General features: G+C 44.8%; 1 protein-coding gene across 3 annotated transcripts; it reads left to right on the forward strand.

Annotated features, from left to right (window-relative positions):
• Nucleotides 1–285: 285 nt before the first annotated feature.
• Nucleotides 286–13,210, forward strand: LOC135991344 (vitamin K-dependent protein C-like). 3 transcript variants are annotated; one of them, XM_065639903.1, is made up of 10 exons: nt 286–386; nt 2,465–3,548; nt 3,905–3,987; nt 4,355–4,515; nt 5,477–5,501; nt 6,032–6,142; nt 6,860–7,000; nt 7,367–7,476; nt 8,456–8,573; nt 12,540–13,210. In XM_065639903.1, exons 3-10 carry the CDS (start codon nt 3,921–3,923, stop codon nt 13,106–13,108), a joined length of 1,302 nt encoding a protein of 433 aa, XP_065495975.1. In that variant the 5' UTR covers nt 286–386; nt 2,465–3,548; nt 3,905–3,920; the 3' UTR covers nt 13,109–13,210. The 3 variants fall into 3 exon arrangements, with proteins under 3 accessions (XP_065495975.1, XP_065495974.1, XP_065495976.1); XM_065639902.1 differs by having other exon boundaries at nt 2,465–3,987; XM_065639904.1 differs by having other exon boundaries at nt 2,465–3,987; nt 8,456–8,563; nt 12,540–12,679.

Raw genomic sequence — 13,210 nt, forward strand, 5'->3', positions numbered from 1 at the left:
CAGGTAATTTGTTTTGGTCTTTATTTATGTGGCAGAAGCCAGTAGCAAGAAGCTCTTTCCCCCACTCAAGTATGTCATGACAGGGATATCAGACCTGATAATTATCTGATGGATCTTGGGAGGGTGGAGTGGAGTTGGAGAGAGGTCTGCTGTGAAGATCTTGAAGTACCAATGAAGGGTTTTTAAAAATATATTCTGCTGCCGTTCCCCTTGTCCTATATGGTATTTGGTTGGATTTTTTAGTGTGTTTTTTTTTCTTTAATACAGTGTAGAGTGTCATGAGAGTCGAGGAAATCTGCTCCTGCTGAATGGGCAGCACTGGAAGTGAACAGGTTTAGAAGAAGCCCTGTCATTCCTCACCTGTAAAGCAGCTTCAGAGTCATGAGGTAAATTCCTGGTTGGGATGAATAACTGTGCACCCACCAGCTTTGGACCTTGGGAAGCTTCAGGTGTTTAAGTCTCACATAGGCAGAATGTAGAAGTTTTGAGACCATGGAGTGTGATACTGCATGTTAATAACAGCTCAAAGATACATGGCAGTTCTCTAGCAACTTCTCTCTAAAGAGTTGTGGCATTTTGCTGGCTCACCAAATGACCTTGAAGGTAGTTAAGTCTTCATGTCTTCTCAAGAAAGGAACAAGTGGGGGAATTTGCGTATGGCCTAAAACACACAGGTGTTGACCTCAGGGTACAATACAAGTCAGTTGTGGCCTGTGGCTCTTCCTTGGGAGTGGGAAGGGGGTGGCAGGTTGGCTGGTGGACTGTGGTGCTGCTCATGCTCCCAGGCTGGAAAGTGGATGCACAGCAGCGCTTCCCAGCAACCTGCTCTGAGCTGCCTATGAAAATAAAGTTTCGTAAACTATTTTCAGCAAAAATATGTTATCGCTAATCTTGGGCTCTGCACAGAGAGGTGTTTCTCTGTTCCTGGCAGCGTGTTCCTTTGCTGGTGTGTGAGCTGTGCAAAACCTTGGCCCCTGAGGAGCTTTTATTTTAAGACGAGCAACCCCAAGAGACGAATATTTCAGCTTGGGTTTCTAGGGAAGCAAGAGTGGTCTGGTTTGTCTGGTGCTGTGTGTATCAGCTGGTCTTTCCCCTCTTAATGCCTGTTTGGAGCTTTCTGCCTCATTTCCGATGGTTCATTTGGAGAGGTGACTGACAGAACATGACGTTTCTACAGGTCTTGTAAGAAGTCAGCACCCAGGATGAGAGGAAGGCCTCGGTAGTGTCCTTGTGTGGTGTGGATATAGGCTTAGTGCCTGTGTTGTTCAGTGGATTATTCAGATTTGGGTTTGTTACAAATCAAAAGCTGTTCTGGTGAAGTAGAAAGAACTGGTGGATGCAACACAAGATCTGTTGCTGAAGAGCTGTGGTTTTGAGGACTCGTAACTTTGCCACCCCAGTTCCTGCCTTTATCAAAATTTACATATTTCCACAGTGTATTTAATTTATGCAAATTTACATTTTAAATTACAATTTCAATTTGGAAAAATTTGAGAAGAGTGATTCAGCACTCCTAGCTAAGAAGCTAAAGGCTGAGAACACATTTGAGACTTTTCCAGAAGCTTTCCTGTGGAAGAGGCAAAACCAAAGCTTTTGGCTTTTTTATACACAGGGGAACCAAGAAGAACAAAGTTTGCAGTCTGGTGTGCTCTTGCCTTTCAGGTTGTAAGGAGGGATATCCTTAAGCTTTGAAATTTGAAAGATCCAGGATACTTTTTTTACTTCAGGGAGGCAATTTCCTTTGATTATTAATGCCTGTTGGTAACACTCTGAATCAGAACTCTCCACAGTGTTAATTAAAATGATGTGGAGCGTCCTCTGTCTTGTCAATCTCTCGTGAAGTTTCTCTGTTTTTTCCCCTTTGCCTTCCTCAGAAAAACTGCTATTCTTTTAATGAAGGTGACCTAGAAAGTAGAGATCCCAACACTGTAATTGTTTAGGTTGAAATGGTTCCCTGGCATACAAAACTGGGCAGATCTCGAAGTAGCCGGGAGCATATTTTCTTGAGTCCCCTGTGCCTGGAGCCCTGCAATTACCTGAGAGCCCAAGTGCTGGCTTTTAAAGTACATATTTCTGCATGGTGGTAGCAAGAGATATGGGAAAGTAGGAATATAAAGCCTCCAAAACACAAGGGCTGATGAAAACCTAAATTTATTCATTCTTACTGTCAGTATAGGTTTAAAAAAATAATATTTCTTAGGAGGCTGACATGTTGATTTACATGTTTTAGGTTGGCAGTTGATGTACATGTCCCAAATTTCCAACCTATACCTAGTGTTAGAAACAAAAGTGTATTCAAAAGCATGTAACGTATGTGATAGCGAAGCACTGTGTCTAGATAGCCAGGTCAGCTACAAATATTATATAAATAATACATTGAATATATGGTACTACACCTGTTTATTTTTAGATTTCCTATTTTATGTTTCCTGTCTCAGGTCTGTTTCATAAACTTTATTTTCAGCAAAAATGTGTTATTGTTAATCTTGGCTGAAATTTTCCTATTGAACGGCTGAATTGAGGATAAAGAATATATCAACAGAGCTTCAGAGTGTACACATCTTCCCCAGCTGTAATTTCGGATGTCACAATCCCTTTTTTTAGCACAAGTCCAAAATGGATGAACTTTGAAACATAAACCTTTGGGTGTTTAAAGAGAGCTTGTTCTCAAGGCAGTCTGTGGCCAAGTTTGTAAGATAAAAAGAAGTTTTATAAGCAGTCAGAGCCCTCCTAACGGGTGTCACTGGATATGAGCTGCAATCCTGGGAGGAGTCACCTTTCCCTGACATCTGATGGCACATATTCTGATGCGGGACCCCCAAGAACACATGATTGCCCAGGTGATTCGGATGAAGATGTCACACACTGGATGGCTTGCAGAGGTGCTGCTACAAGAACTGCCTTCAGAGAACAGGAGCACACTGGTTTGAACCATCTCTGATGCCTGAAAACTTGGGAAAAGGATTATGATTTTTCTCTAAAAAGTTTAATATTCAAAATGCAGTAGAAGATTTTGCGCTGATGAGAACTAATCCAGGACAGCAGAAGGTGCAGCGTGCTGGTACAAGCTTCTCACCCTGCCTACTCACAGCAGGCAGCTGGTGGGGTGTCACTGCCTGCTCCTGCCTGCACGGGGGTTTAGTTGGCTTGGCTGTTTTGTGGTGGAACCTTTGATGAGATTTAAAGTGGAAGAACTCTTAAAAATAGCAGGACCTTTTGGGGGATTGCGTCTTGTGAGAAGGTGGTAGCATCTCTGAAGAGGCCTCAGTACTGAGTGGTTATGCTTACAAATTAAATATAACCATTTGTACTTGCCAGAGGATCAGAAACAAAGTTGAAAAAGGCAGAGTGGATGCCTCAGCTGTTTCACTTTTCTCCTACGTGCAAGTAAATTGTCAAGCTCCCCCTGAGCACTGTTTGTTTAATGACTAAAAAGAAAGCACTTCATGTCACTCCAAAGAGTAAATATGTGAAGTTATGGATTAACTAAATTCCAGCAGAGCTCATGGCGGAAGAATAGATCACACTGATTCACACTGAATAAAGCAGTAAGTGCTTCAAAAGTATCGTATCCTTCAGGATTTCAAAGTACAGCTTGCTTTAATGAAGCTAAGACTTGCCAAAAATGTCTGGTGACCAGGGGAGGATGCTGGGGCAGACAAGAAGTTCTGGAGGAGCTGCCGCGGGGTTAAGGGGAACCAGCAAACCAGTCCAGAGGCCTCTAACGAACAGCTGCTTTGGAGCTGGAATGGGAGGAAGGGCACAACACAGCGCTCAGCAAGAGAGCTGCTCTGGGAAAAACAAGTGCAGGATCTGGCTGAGCTGTCAGGTCAAACCCTCTGCAGCACGGGGGTCGCACTGAGCTCAGCAGCGCTCCCCTTCACACCCACCTTCTCCTCTTCAGGTGATCCTGCTGCAGTATGTGGAAGTTCGTCACTGTCGGGGTGCTGCTGGCTGCCTGCTCATCACGGCTCTGTAGTACCTCAAGTAAGTTTTTTTTTTAAGAGATCTCCTTCACCCTCTTCCAGTTGCCGCAAGCGCGTTTCCTCCTCTGTCAGTGGCGGGGAGTGGCTGGAATCGTTCCCATTCGGGGGGTTTGAATTCCTGTAGCAGAGGTTCACAGACACAGCGCTGGGTTGTCTGGTCACAGCCCTCGTGAGCCCTGTGATCCGAGTGTCCCCAAGCAGAGGCTGGAACTGGCGTCTGCAGCACAGCCTGACAGCCCGTGGGTGCTGGGGCAGCTGTGCTGTGCTAGAGAGGGGCTGTTACTCTGACAAGTGTCCTTCGGGCAGGACCGCTGCCAATTCTCAGCCAGCTCTTTTCCCTGTTTGTGCTTTCACATTTTTCTCTCTAGTATTCTACACCAATAAAGATGCGAACCAAGTCCTGAAGATCCAGAAGCGGGCGAACTCTTTTCTGGAGGAGCTCAAACCAGGTTCTGTGGAGCGTGAGTGCAATGAAGAGCTCTGTGACTTTGAGGAGGCCAGTGAGATATTTGAAACCAGGGAAGCAACAGTAAGTTTGTTTGTTTGGGTTTTTTTAAGGATGAATGTGGTACTTAAGCAATCCATTTTTCATTTTTTTTTAAAGTATTGCAATGCAGTGCATAGGAGCTCTTGCTGTCAGCACTGAACATGCATCACTCCTGACTCCTAAGGTGTAGGCATGATTGTGAATGTAGCTGTGTTACAGTGATTGTCAAGTTACCATCTCTACAGGCCACAAAACTTGGCTGCTCCTGCCAAGTTTAGGTCCCAGCCAGGTCCCAATCCCTGCTTGACCCCATTGGCTATTCTTTGCATTTTTCCCAGTCCTTCCAGTCCTTTGTCCTCTGTTGTCCATTCGCCAGCCCTGGCTGCTTTTCTCTGTATCTTCCCAGTCTCCCATTCGTGCCTGACAAACATTTATCACTGGGTCCTCTCTCCTTCTCCAAACCTCATCTTTTCAATTGGACGCTACCTTTATTGTCACTGTCACTGATTCCTGCTCCTGTCCACACTCAGTTGTTGTGCTGGCTTGGACTTTTTCTTATTGCATTAAGCAGAGTAGACTCACCACACAGGGTGGACTAGTCCTTGCTGTCGCTCAGACCCCAGCGTGGAGCGGGGTCAGTCCTCACGATGCCCACATTTCGTTTGACTGGGCACAAATGAATTGTGCGCTCAACAACACAGGTCACTTACCTGGCAGTAAGGGACAAGAAAACAGAGAAACTGTGGAGATACTGAGGGGCCGTGGTGCTGGTGGGTGTGCGAGCAAGGCAGGAGGATCTGAGCTGGTTATGGGCAATACAGGAGTGTCTGTGTCGGCCAGTTCTGTTGGTGTGTAGTGCCAGTCACTACCCTGCCAAGAAGAATGAGACTGATGCTGGTGCCTGGGGTGCTGTGCTCTGATGGCCAAGCCCACAATACACTTCAGATCACTTGCTTGTTAAAAAAATTATCTCAGCCTTAATGTAACTTTTGTTTCTCCACAGCGAGATTTTTGGAGCAAGTATGTAGGTAAGTAAAAGACTTTCCTAATCACTTCTCTCTGTTTCCTCAAGAGTAACGAGTACTCAGCCTTCCTGCTGCCATGTATCACATACCGATCCAAATTCTCATTCTCTCTGATATGGTACGTGCAAAGAATGTTTTTCTGTCTTATCAAAGAAGCAGCCTTCCTAAAAAACTGGAGGTGCATCTGTGCCTACCGTCAGTCATCTCCCCAGAGCTAAGGCAGTGGTCGGAAGTTCTTTCTGATGCTCTGCCCCTGCCTGACATGGTCCAAAAACCAATTCTGCAGTAACCTGTGTGTCCCTGCCTGCCTCAGCTTTTGCTCTTTCATCCACTTCTGCCCACTCCACTCACTGCAGCTGTAATTCAGAACCCAAAAAATGCCCTTGTCCCCTTGCTGGCACCATGGAGGTATCACCATTTGGTGGCTGAAATTGTGGGTGATGCTTGGGAATCTGGGGAAGATCTGTTCTTGTTAATGTTTGATCTGTGAGCTCTGTGTGATGCAGGGACTGAATTTGTTTCCTCTCCTTCAGATGGAGATCAGTGCGAACCGCAGCCTTGTTCCAATGGGATCTGCAAGGACAATATTGGAAAATTTTCTTGCATTTGCAACAAAGGCTGGGAGGGGGTTTTGTGCAATTACGGTAATGCTGCCTTCAATCCACTATAAAATAACATTCTTTGTGCCAAGGATCTCTGTGTAATAGGGATCAGCACTTTTGTCATTGCTCAGTATACTCACTGTCTTTACTAACGTGATTTCTCTTTTGCTTCATGATTTGGTAAAAGGATTATCTGCACTTATCTAAAGCAAAATGAACTTCGTGTTCCTATGGGAGAGGTTTCGAGATCTGAGATATCTAATTTTTACAAAAATACTGGAAATAATTCTGTAAAGCAGGTTTTTCAGTTACTTTGGAACTGTCAATACAGGGATGATGGTGGAGTTTTTTACAATACAGGGGAAAAAAAAAAATCCACTGCAAATATTTGATTGTTATTACCGTGACAATTTCTTCTTCGACAAAAGTTGGATAGCATATTTAGGGATGAGTGTGTATGACATGTATCATCAACACTTTGCACTGTCTGACTTGCGCTCAGTGACAGTGAATTTTCTGTTCTCCAGTCTACCTGCCCTGACAGAATATCTTTTCTCCATCTCCCCACTACCTTATTCTGGACCGAGGCCAGTTTGCTCTCTTGGGGCCCAAGTGTCATTAGAGCCCACAACTGTCATCTCAAATCCATCATCAGCTGTTGCTCACTTGAATCACAATGTCATTTTGCCACTTTACTTTCCTGTGACTCTTTGGCTTTCCAGCTTCTCATGTCTCTCTTGCTGTTCATTTTTTCCACAGAGGTCAAATACACCAACTGTTCTGTCAATAACGGAGGATGTGAACATTTCTGTAGGGATGACCCTGCCAACCAGTGCCGCTATTGCAGCTGCGCCTCCGGGTATCAGCTGATGAATGACCATACCATGTGCAAGTCTGTAGGTAAGAGGAGCATGTTCGTAGTCCAGATTGGACAGAGGATTATTCAAACATGAAGTAAGCAGGTTTTATGGGAGAATTGTCTTCAGTGCACTTTGTACTAGTTTTCAAAACATCTGTTTCATGCAGAGTAATTCTCTGCCTGCATTTCCCAACTCCATACCCACTTTATGGCCTTTAACCTGTGTTTGCTTCGTGGAGACATACAGGGGAATCGGGAAACGGCCTCCTCTGCAGAGCACTAAGGGACTTCCATGAAACCACTGAATAGTATTGCCTGGGTTAGAGATATGGGGGAAATGTGTTAGAAAGAAGTTTTGTATTGAGTGATCTGGTCTTTGCTAGTTAATGTCTCTGTATCTCCTGTAGTGGAGTTCCCCTGTGGAAGAGTGAAAATGGACTATGTTGAAGCCAAGGCAGAATTCAATATTCGGCTCATTGAGGGAAAAGTAGGAAGAAGGGGAAACAGCCCTTGGCAGGTAAGGAGAAAAGAGTTTTTCACCACAAATAGTTCAGGGTCTTCCCAAACAGCTCTGCCTTCTGAAAGGCTCCTACTGCATTGCTAGTGGTTGTGTCACATGAAGCTAAGATTTCCTCAACTTAGCATTTTCAAAAGCAACCCAAAAATGGTAGTAACAGGAAAAAGTAGTTTATAGTCTGTTAGGACTCTTGACCTTGTCGCTGTTGCTAAGTTTTTTACCTTACCTGGCCAACAATGTCAAGAGAGAGGGTAGTGATGACACACACCTATGCTGTTGCTCCATCCTGGGGAAGGCCGCGGAATCGCCACAGCTCATGCTGCGCAATGGATGCTCCAGCCTCATGGTGGAAGCGTGAGGTCATCTTCTCCCCCTTTCCGCATGGATCTGTTCTTACAAGTGCCATCTGTCATAAATTCAAGTTAGCAGATTTAATCCACAAAATCTGCCATAACTTTACAGAGCAGGTTGGGACGTCACAGACAAAGGGGAGGCCTTGCAGAGCTTATTGTGGAACTAGTGGATGCATTTAATCAGGCCCTGGTTCTCTTTGACGTTAAAGGTCCTTTTACACCATAGCATGAGAGTTGCAGCCTGGGATGATGCTCTGTCTCTGGTGTGCTGTGGACACAAGAATGATCTCCTCACTTGAGTTCTGTGTCTCAAAGCTTTGAAGTGCCGAAGTGCTTCTTTGCAGTGACCAGCATCATCCTGTGCTGATTTGAATTAAGCCAGCCCTCACTCAGGAAGAACATTCAGAGCTTGTTTGTAGATGTTCCACAGAGACCTGTTTCATCATGCTTTTGTCTCACGGTGGAGCTTTGGCTTCAATGAATGTGACATGCTTTGGTGCTTGATGCGTCTGGGCATTTTGCAGCCACAAGGGATGTGTACAATATGTGTACTGCTCCATGCAGTGTCAGACGTCTCTCTTTTTTTGTTGTTGTTGTTTGTTTGTTTGTTTGTTTGTTTGTTTCAGATTATGCTGCAAAATAGCAAAGGGAAATTTCTGTGTGGAGGTGTTCTCATCCATCCATCTTGGGTCCTAACGGCAGCACACTGCACCGAGGCAGAAGAGGGGCTCAAAGTAAGAGCTGGTATGGAAAAGAAGTCTGTCTGTATTTTTTTAAATATAACTGTTTCATTCCCAAGGTTTATCCTCTCATGAGAGAGACTAGCAGGCATGAAGGCAGAAGCCCTTCTTGGCTGTAGGAGTAGGTTGTCTATGAAGTATTTAATGTACACCTTAGCACAAAACAACAAAGTTTAGTAAAAATCCGATTTCATTTGAGGCACTATAAGCCTTAGTATGGAGGTGAGCTGACGACTTGTGAGCACTGCTGCTTGTCTGTAAAGCAGAAAGACACTGGGTCTCTTCTGCTAGGGTTTTTCTGGTGATGAAAATATTCAAGGTCATCCCAATACTCAAAAGAAAAGTCTTGATCCCAGGAGGAGAATGTCACAGTGCCTCTTCCTGCCTTTTTGTACACTGGAACACCATTACTTAAGAGAGTGTCAGTACAGAAGAAGAAGTGCTATAGAATGACAGTGCTGTCTTTACTGGCACTGCTGCTCTTAAGCATGAGAAAATCTATGTCAAGTACAGTACTGCTCCTGAATTAACAGACAAATATAATTAGCGTTCTGTTCACACGTGAGTAGAAATTCTTTTTGGATTAGTGTTTCCTATCTACCACTGGTGACAGAGGCATAACAGCTCAACTGCTTTCTTTCTCTGTTAGTGAAAAGGTACGTTGTTCCCAGTAATTGTGGAAAGTCTTGCAAATATATTGTCTGTATACATAACCTTGGAAACATACTGTCTGTATGCATGTTCCATATACACTGTGGATGTGCAGATATTTGAGAACAGAGACAATAAGGCACATATAGATGCATGTGTTTATGTACATCCTCCGTTGTTCAACATAAAGGATGAATGGAGAAGCGTGTGATGTAGCCTTAGGTCCTCTTAGTGCCAGAATATCTACCACAGAGGGACATGAAAGGAGAATTATGTGTGGTAGGTTGGAAATATGCAAACAGACTACACAGCTCCAAGCACTTCCAGTGACTAGTGAGTCATTTTCTTCCCTTTGAAATGATTGCTACTATGTGTGTTTAGTTTTAGTGAGGTCTAAGTAGAAGAAGCCTGTGCGGTTTGCTTGGTAAATGATCTTGGAATGTTTTTGAGGAAAAGCAGCTGTCACGTATGGTGTTTGAATGCTCTGCGGTGCTAGATGTAGCTTTGAGTGTAACTTGAAGGGGATAGGTCAGCAGGAAGATGGTAACTAGGGGAATTATTGAGGCTGCACGTAAATTACTCCACACTGGCCTCATACTGCAGGTCTTGGTGGAGATCTGTGCAGTCTGACAAGCTTTCAGGGGGGATAACCATGCCCAGAGATCTCTCTGCAGCAAAGAAAGAAGGGGTGGGGTCTTTCAAGAGAGTCCCCTGCTGTCCAAATAAAAAGTGATTTTCTGTGGGTGAAGAAAATTGTCAGCACTTGAGAGCCCTGATTTGTGAAGGTCTTTTTTTTTTTTTTGCCTAAATGAAACTCAAGAGGCATCTCACACATAAATGTGGAGTGAGTATAGAGAGTAATTTATAGTGTAAGGATGATCAGCAATCAGGGCTTGAAATGACCACAGCCTGAGACTTCACAAAGGGAGAAAAGCTTCTTCTCCAAAGGATACTCCAGGTCAAGCAGAAGGGAGCCTTTTTAAGACCCAGCCTAACATCACGTGGTTGTCTTTTTACACGTCTTTTGGGCATTTTACTGTCACCAGAGAAGCGATTCTCATTGGAAGAACACATGCTCTAAACTCTAGACACATCCGTTGTTAAGATGCGAGATACATAGAACAAGAGTTTTGAATGGAGACATTGCTGTGTCTGCGGGGCAGCTGTGAGCTCTGTGACAGTGATGAAGATGTCGGCACTGAGACTGCGGAGGTGACACTTGACCTGCCTCAGGCTGGGTACCCAACGCTGTTCTGGACTTGTCCTGCTGCAGCTCTCCTCTTGCCATCCGTGAGAGCAAAACTGGAGGGGAAGCTCTCGTCAGAGTTTGCGCTCGTGAGCTTGGGGAGCAGTCTTCTAACAGGACTTATGTGGCTTTTTAGTGTCTGAAGGGAAAAGTTAGGTCTCAGAGTAGCTGAAATTTTGGAAGATGGATTTGAGAACAGCCCTGTTTTCCTGTTTCTGGCTCTTGTTCCTGCATTTCCAGCTGAAGAGTATCCAGAAGTGTGTTCAGAGTTCCAAGAAAATGAAGCGGGTAAGTGAATGTAATGATTCAATTCAGAGAAGAGGTCTTACACTTCCTTGTTTATGCAGAACCTCATAGTTTATATTTTTCTGCCAGCAACAAGATTATGCTGCTCCTTTTTGTGTAGAAGGAACCAGATACATTTCACACAGCCTCTAGGTTCAGGACATCGAGTTGTGGACAGGACTTCAGGACCTTGAAACTCCTGGGGTAGATAACTCAACTGAGAATGGAAGTTTGCATGATCAGAAGTCAAAAGGGTCTTCTGGGCTGGAGCAGCCTCAGAGGAGATGATCTAACTGTGTTCAAGTCCAGAGTTATTTCTGAGGCCTAAAGCAGAGGTTTTTGTGTGCAAAGATAAAAATAAGCCCCTGCCCCTTCCCACTGGAAATCTGCCAGTCAGCCCCCAGCCACAGCAGTGGCAGAATGGGCAGCAAGGAAACGGGCTCCAAGGTGCTATGGATGCTGTCACCACAAGAAGAGAGGTCACGATAACAGAAAAAAAACCCAAAAAACCAAACAGATTAGTGAGTGTTAGGTTTGAGAATCTATTTTTGGAACTACTGTGGATCATGAAGTCCCTACGCCTGGAAACACTGGCTCTTTGACACAAAAAAAAGGCAGAACAGCTGCAATACCTCATTGACAGGCTCAAGGACAGGGGAACTTACACTGGAGCAAGTGACTTCAGATGAGCTTGGTCATGCAAAGTCAGTGCAACTTGGCTTTAGAGTTTGTATCTGGAGGGATTCAAGTAAGAGTGAAAGAAGGCAAAAGTTAACAGGAGGGTGGGGGAACTGATTTGAAGAATAATGCTGTGAAGCATACATCTGAAAAGGTGGTGATAAAGAGCAACTTCCAACTCACCTGTAGAGAGATGGAGAAGGAGAGGACACTTCTGTCACACACGTGGGCAGAGGTGAGGTGGCAGCCTGACTGTCCTGCCACCCCCTGTGCCTGTCTGCAGCTCCACGGTGCATCATGGACAGTTCTCCAAAGAAGTGTCGTTATCAAGTCTGTACTGGAGTAGACCTTGAGAGGAAGCTTAAATTAACTGACAGCACAGTTCAGAAATGTGACAGCCACTGATAATTATTCTTGGGGCTCTCTCTTCACAGCCTGTCAGAGAGACCTTTCTCTGTCTTTTCCACTGTGTCACAAATGGCTAGTTCTTGCCTTTCTGGCCCTTTTAAACTTCATTTCCTGCTTACTGTTCCCTAACTGCTTGGCCCACAAAGTGGATGTAATCACGTAGCACAAATAACGACTGAGAAGTGGTCCAAAATTTCTTGAAATATAGATGCAAGATTTCAGAAAGGAACAGTCTTACCAGTCAGTCATTTTTGTCTTACAAACCCTGAAGTTCATTCATTCAGGCACTGGTTGTACAGCATAAAGCTCATGTACTGTTGTAAACGTCTTGCTTAGCTGTATGCTTGCTCTCCAGCTCTTAATGCTGACTCCAACAAGATTGTTTTCCTCCTGAAGAAGATCTCTCCAGTTGCACAAGCATAGTGTGATACCAGCACCACAGGGCAATGCACAGGCATTGCAGTTTCTCAACTGATGACTGTAGCTCCGGGGTACCAATTCATTTAGTACCGTGTGTACTCACGATGTAGGTAAATATGGAAAGTTTACAGATTGGTCCACCTAGAAAGAACAAATGTCTATATTACAAGGGAAGTAAAAATGTGAAGTACAGTCCAAAAGCCCAGTGTAATTCAGATGCTTTGGAGGTCAAGGCGAAGGAAGGTTCCGTAGCGCCTGTCACCTTCTTGTTTGCTCTTCCAGGTAAATTCCACCGTCTCCGTACTGAGGCAGAAGAGCAAACCATTTGGGTTGATAAATGTGTGACCCACGAAAATTACACCAAGGAGACCTCGGATAACGACATAGCCATGCTGCACCTGGCCGAGCCCGTGATGTATAACAAATACGCGCTCCCGATCTGCCTTCCCACCCGTGACCTGGCAGAGCAGGAGCTGACGAGGAGCGGGAGGCAGATGGTGGTAACTGGCTGGGGCAGCACAAGCGACGTGAACAACAATTACTCCACTTTCCTCAGTTACATTGAAATCCCCATGGTGCCCCGCAACGAGTGTGCCCAGGCCATGAGATTTGCCATCTCTGACAACATGCTGTGTGCCGGCAGCTTAGGGGACAAAAAGGATTCCTGCAGTGGGGACAGTGGGGGCCCCATGATCACTAAATATAAGGATACTTGGTTTTTGGTAGGACTGGTGAGCTGGGGTGAAGGCTGTGGGAGAAGGGAGAAGTTTGGAGTGTACACCAAGGTTAGTCAGTATCTGGAGTGGATCCAGCACCACATAGATGAGATGTCAGCTTCTTGGAAGGGTTGATTCTGATACCCGGAGTCTGGAATACTGTGGCTATGTGCTAGTGACAGTCTGCAGTGTAATGTCCTGTCAGATCTTCAGTATTAAATATCAAGTATATGTTAA

This window comes from Caloenas nicobarica, chromosome 8, assembly GCF_036013445.1.
Source record: "Caloenas nicobarica isolate bCalNic1 chromosome 8, bCalNic1.hap1, whole genome shotgun sequence".
Classification (NCBI taxonomy): domain Eukaryota; kingdom Metazoa; phylum Chordata; class Aves; order Columbiformes; family Columbidae; genus Caloenas; species Caloenas nicobarica.

What these genes read in the sequence shown, in the direction of transcription:
- LOC135991344 (XM_065639902.1), top strand. Translation starts at nt 3,921, where the DNA reads ATGTGGAAGTTCGTCACTGTCGGGGTGCTGCTGGCTGCCTGCTCATCA. An exon ending in GGGGGTTTTGTGCAATTACG is followed by an intron (nt 6,143 to 6,859) that starts GTAATGCTGCCT and finishes TTTTTTCCACAG; the next exon opens with AGGTCAAATACACCAACTGT. An exon ending in GGGGAAACAGCCCTTGGCAG is followed by an intron (nt 7,477 to 8,455) that starts GTAAGGAGAAAA and finishes TGTTTGTTTCAG; the next exon opens with ATTATGCTGCAAAATAGCAA.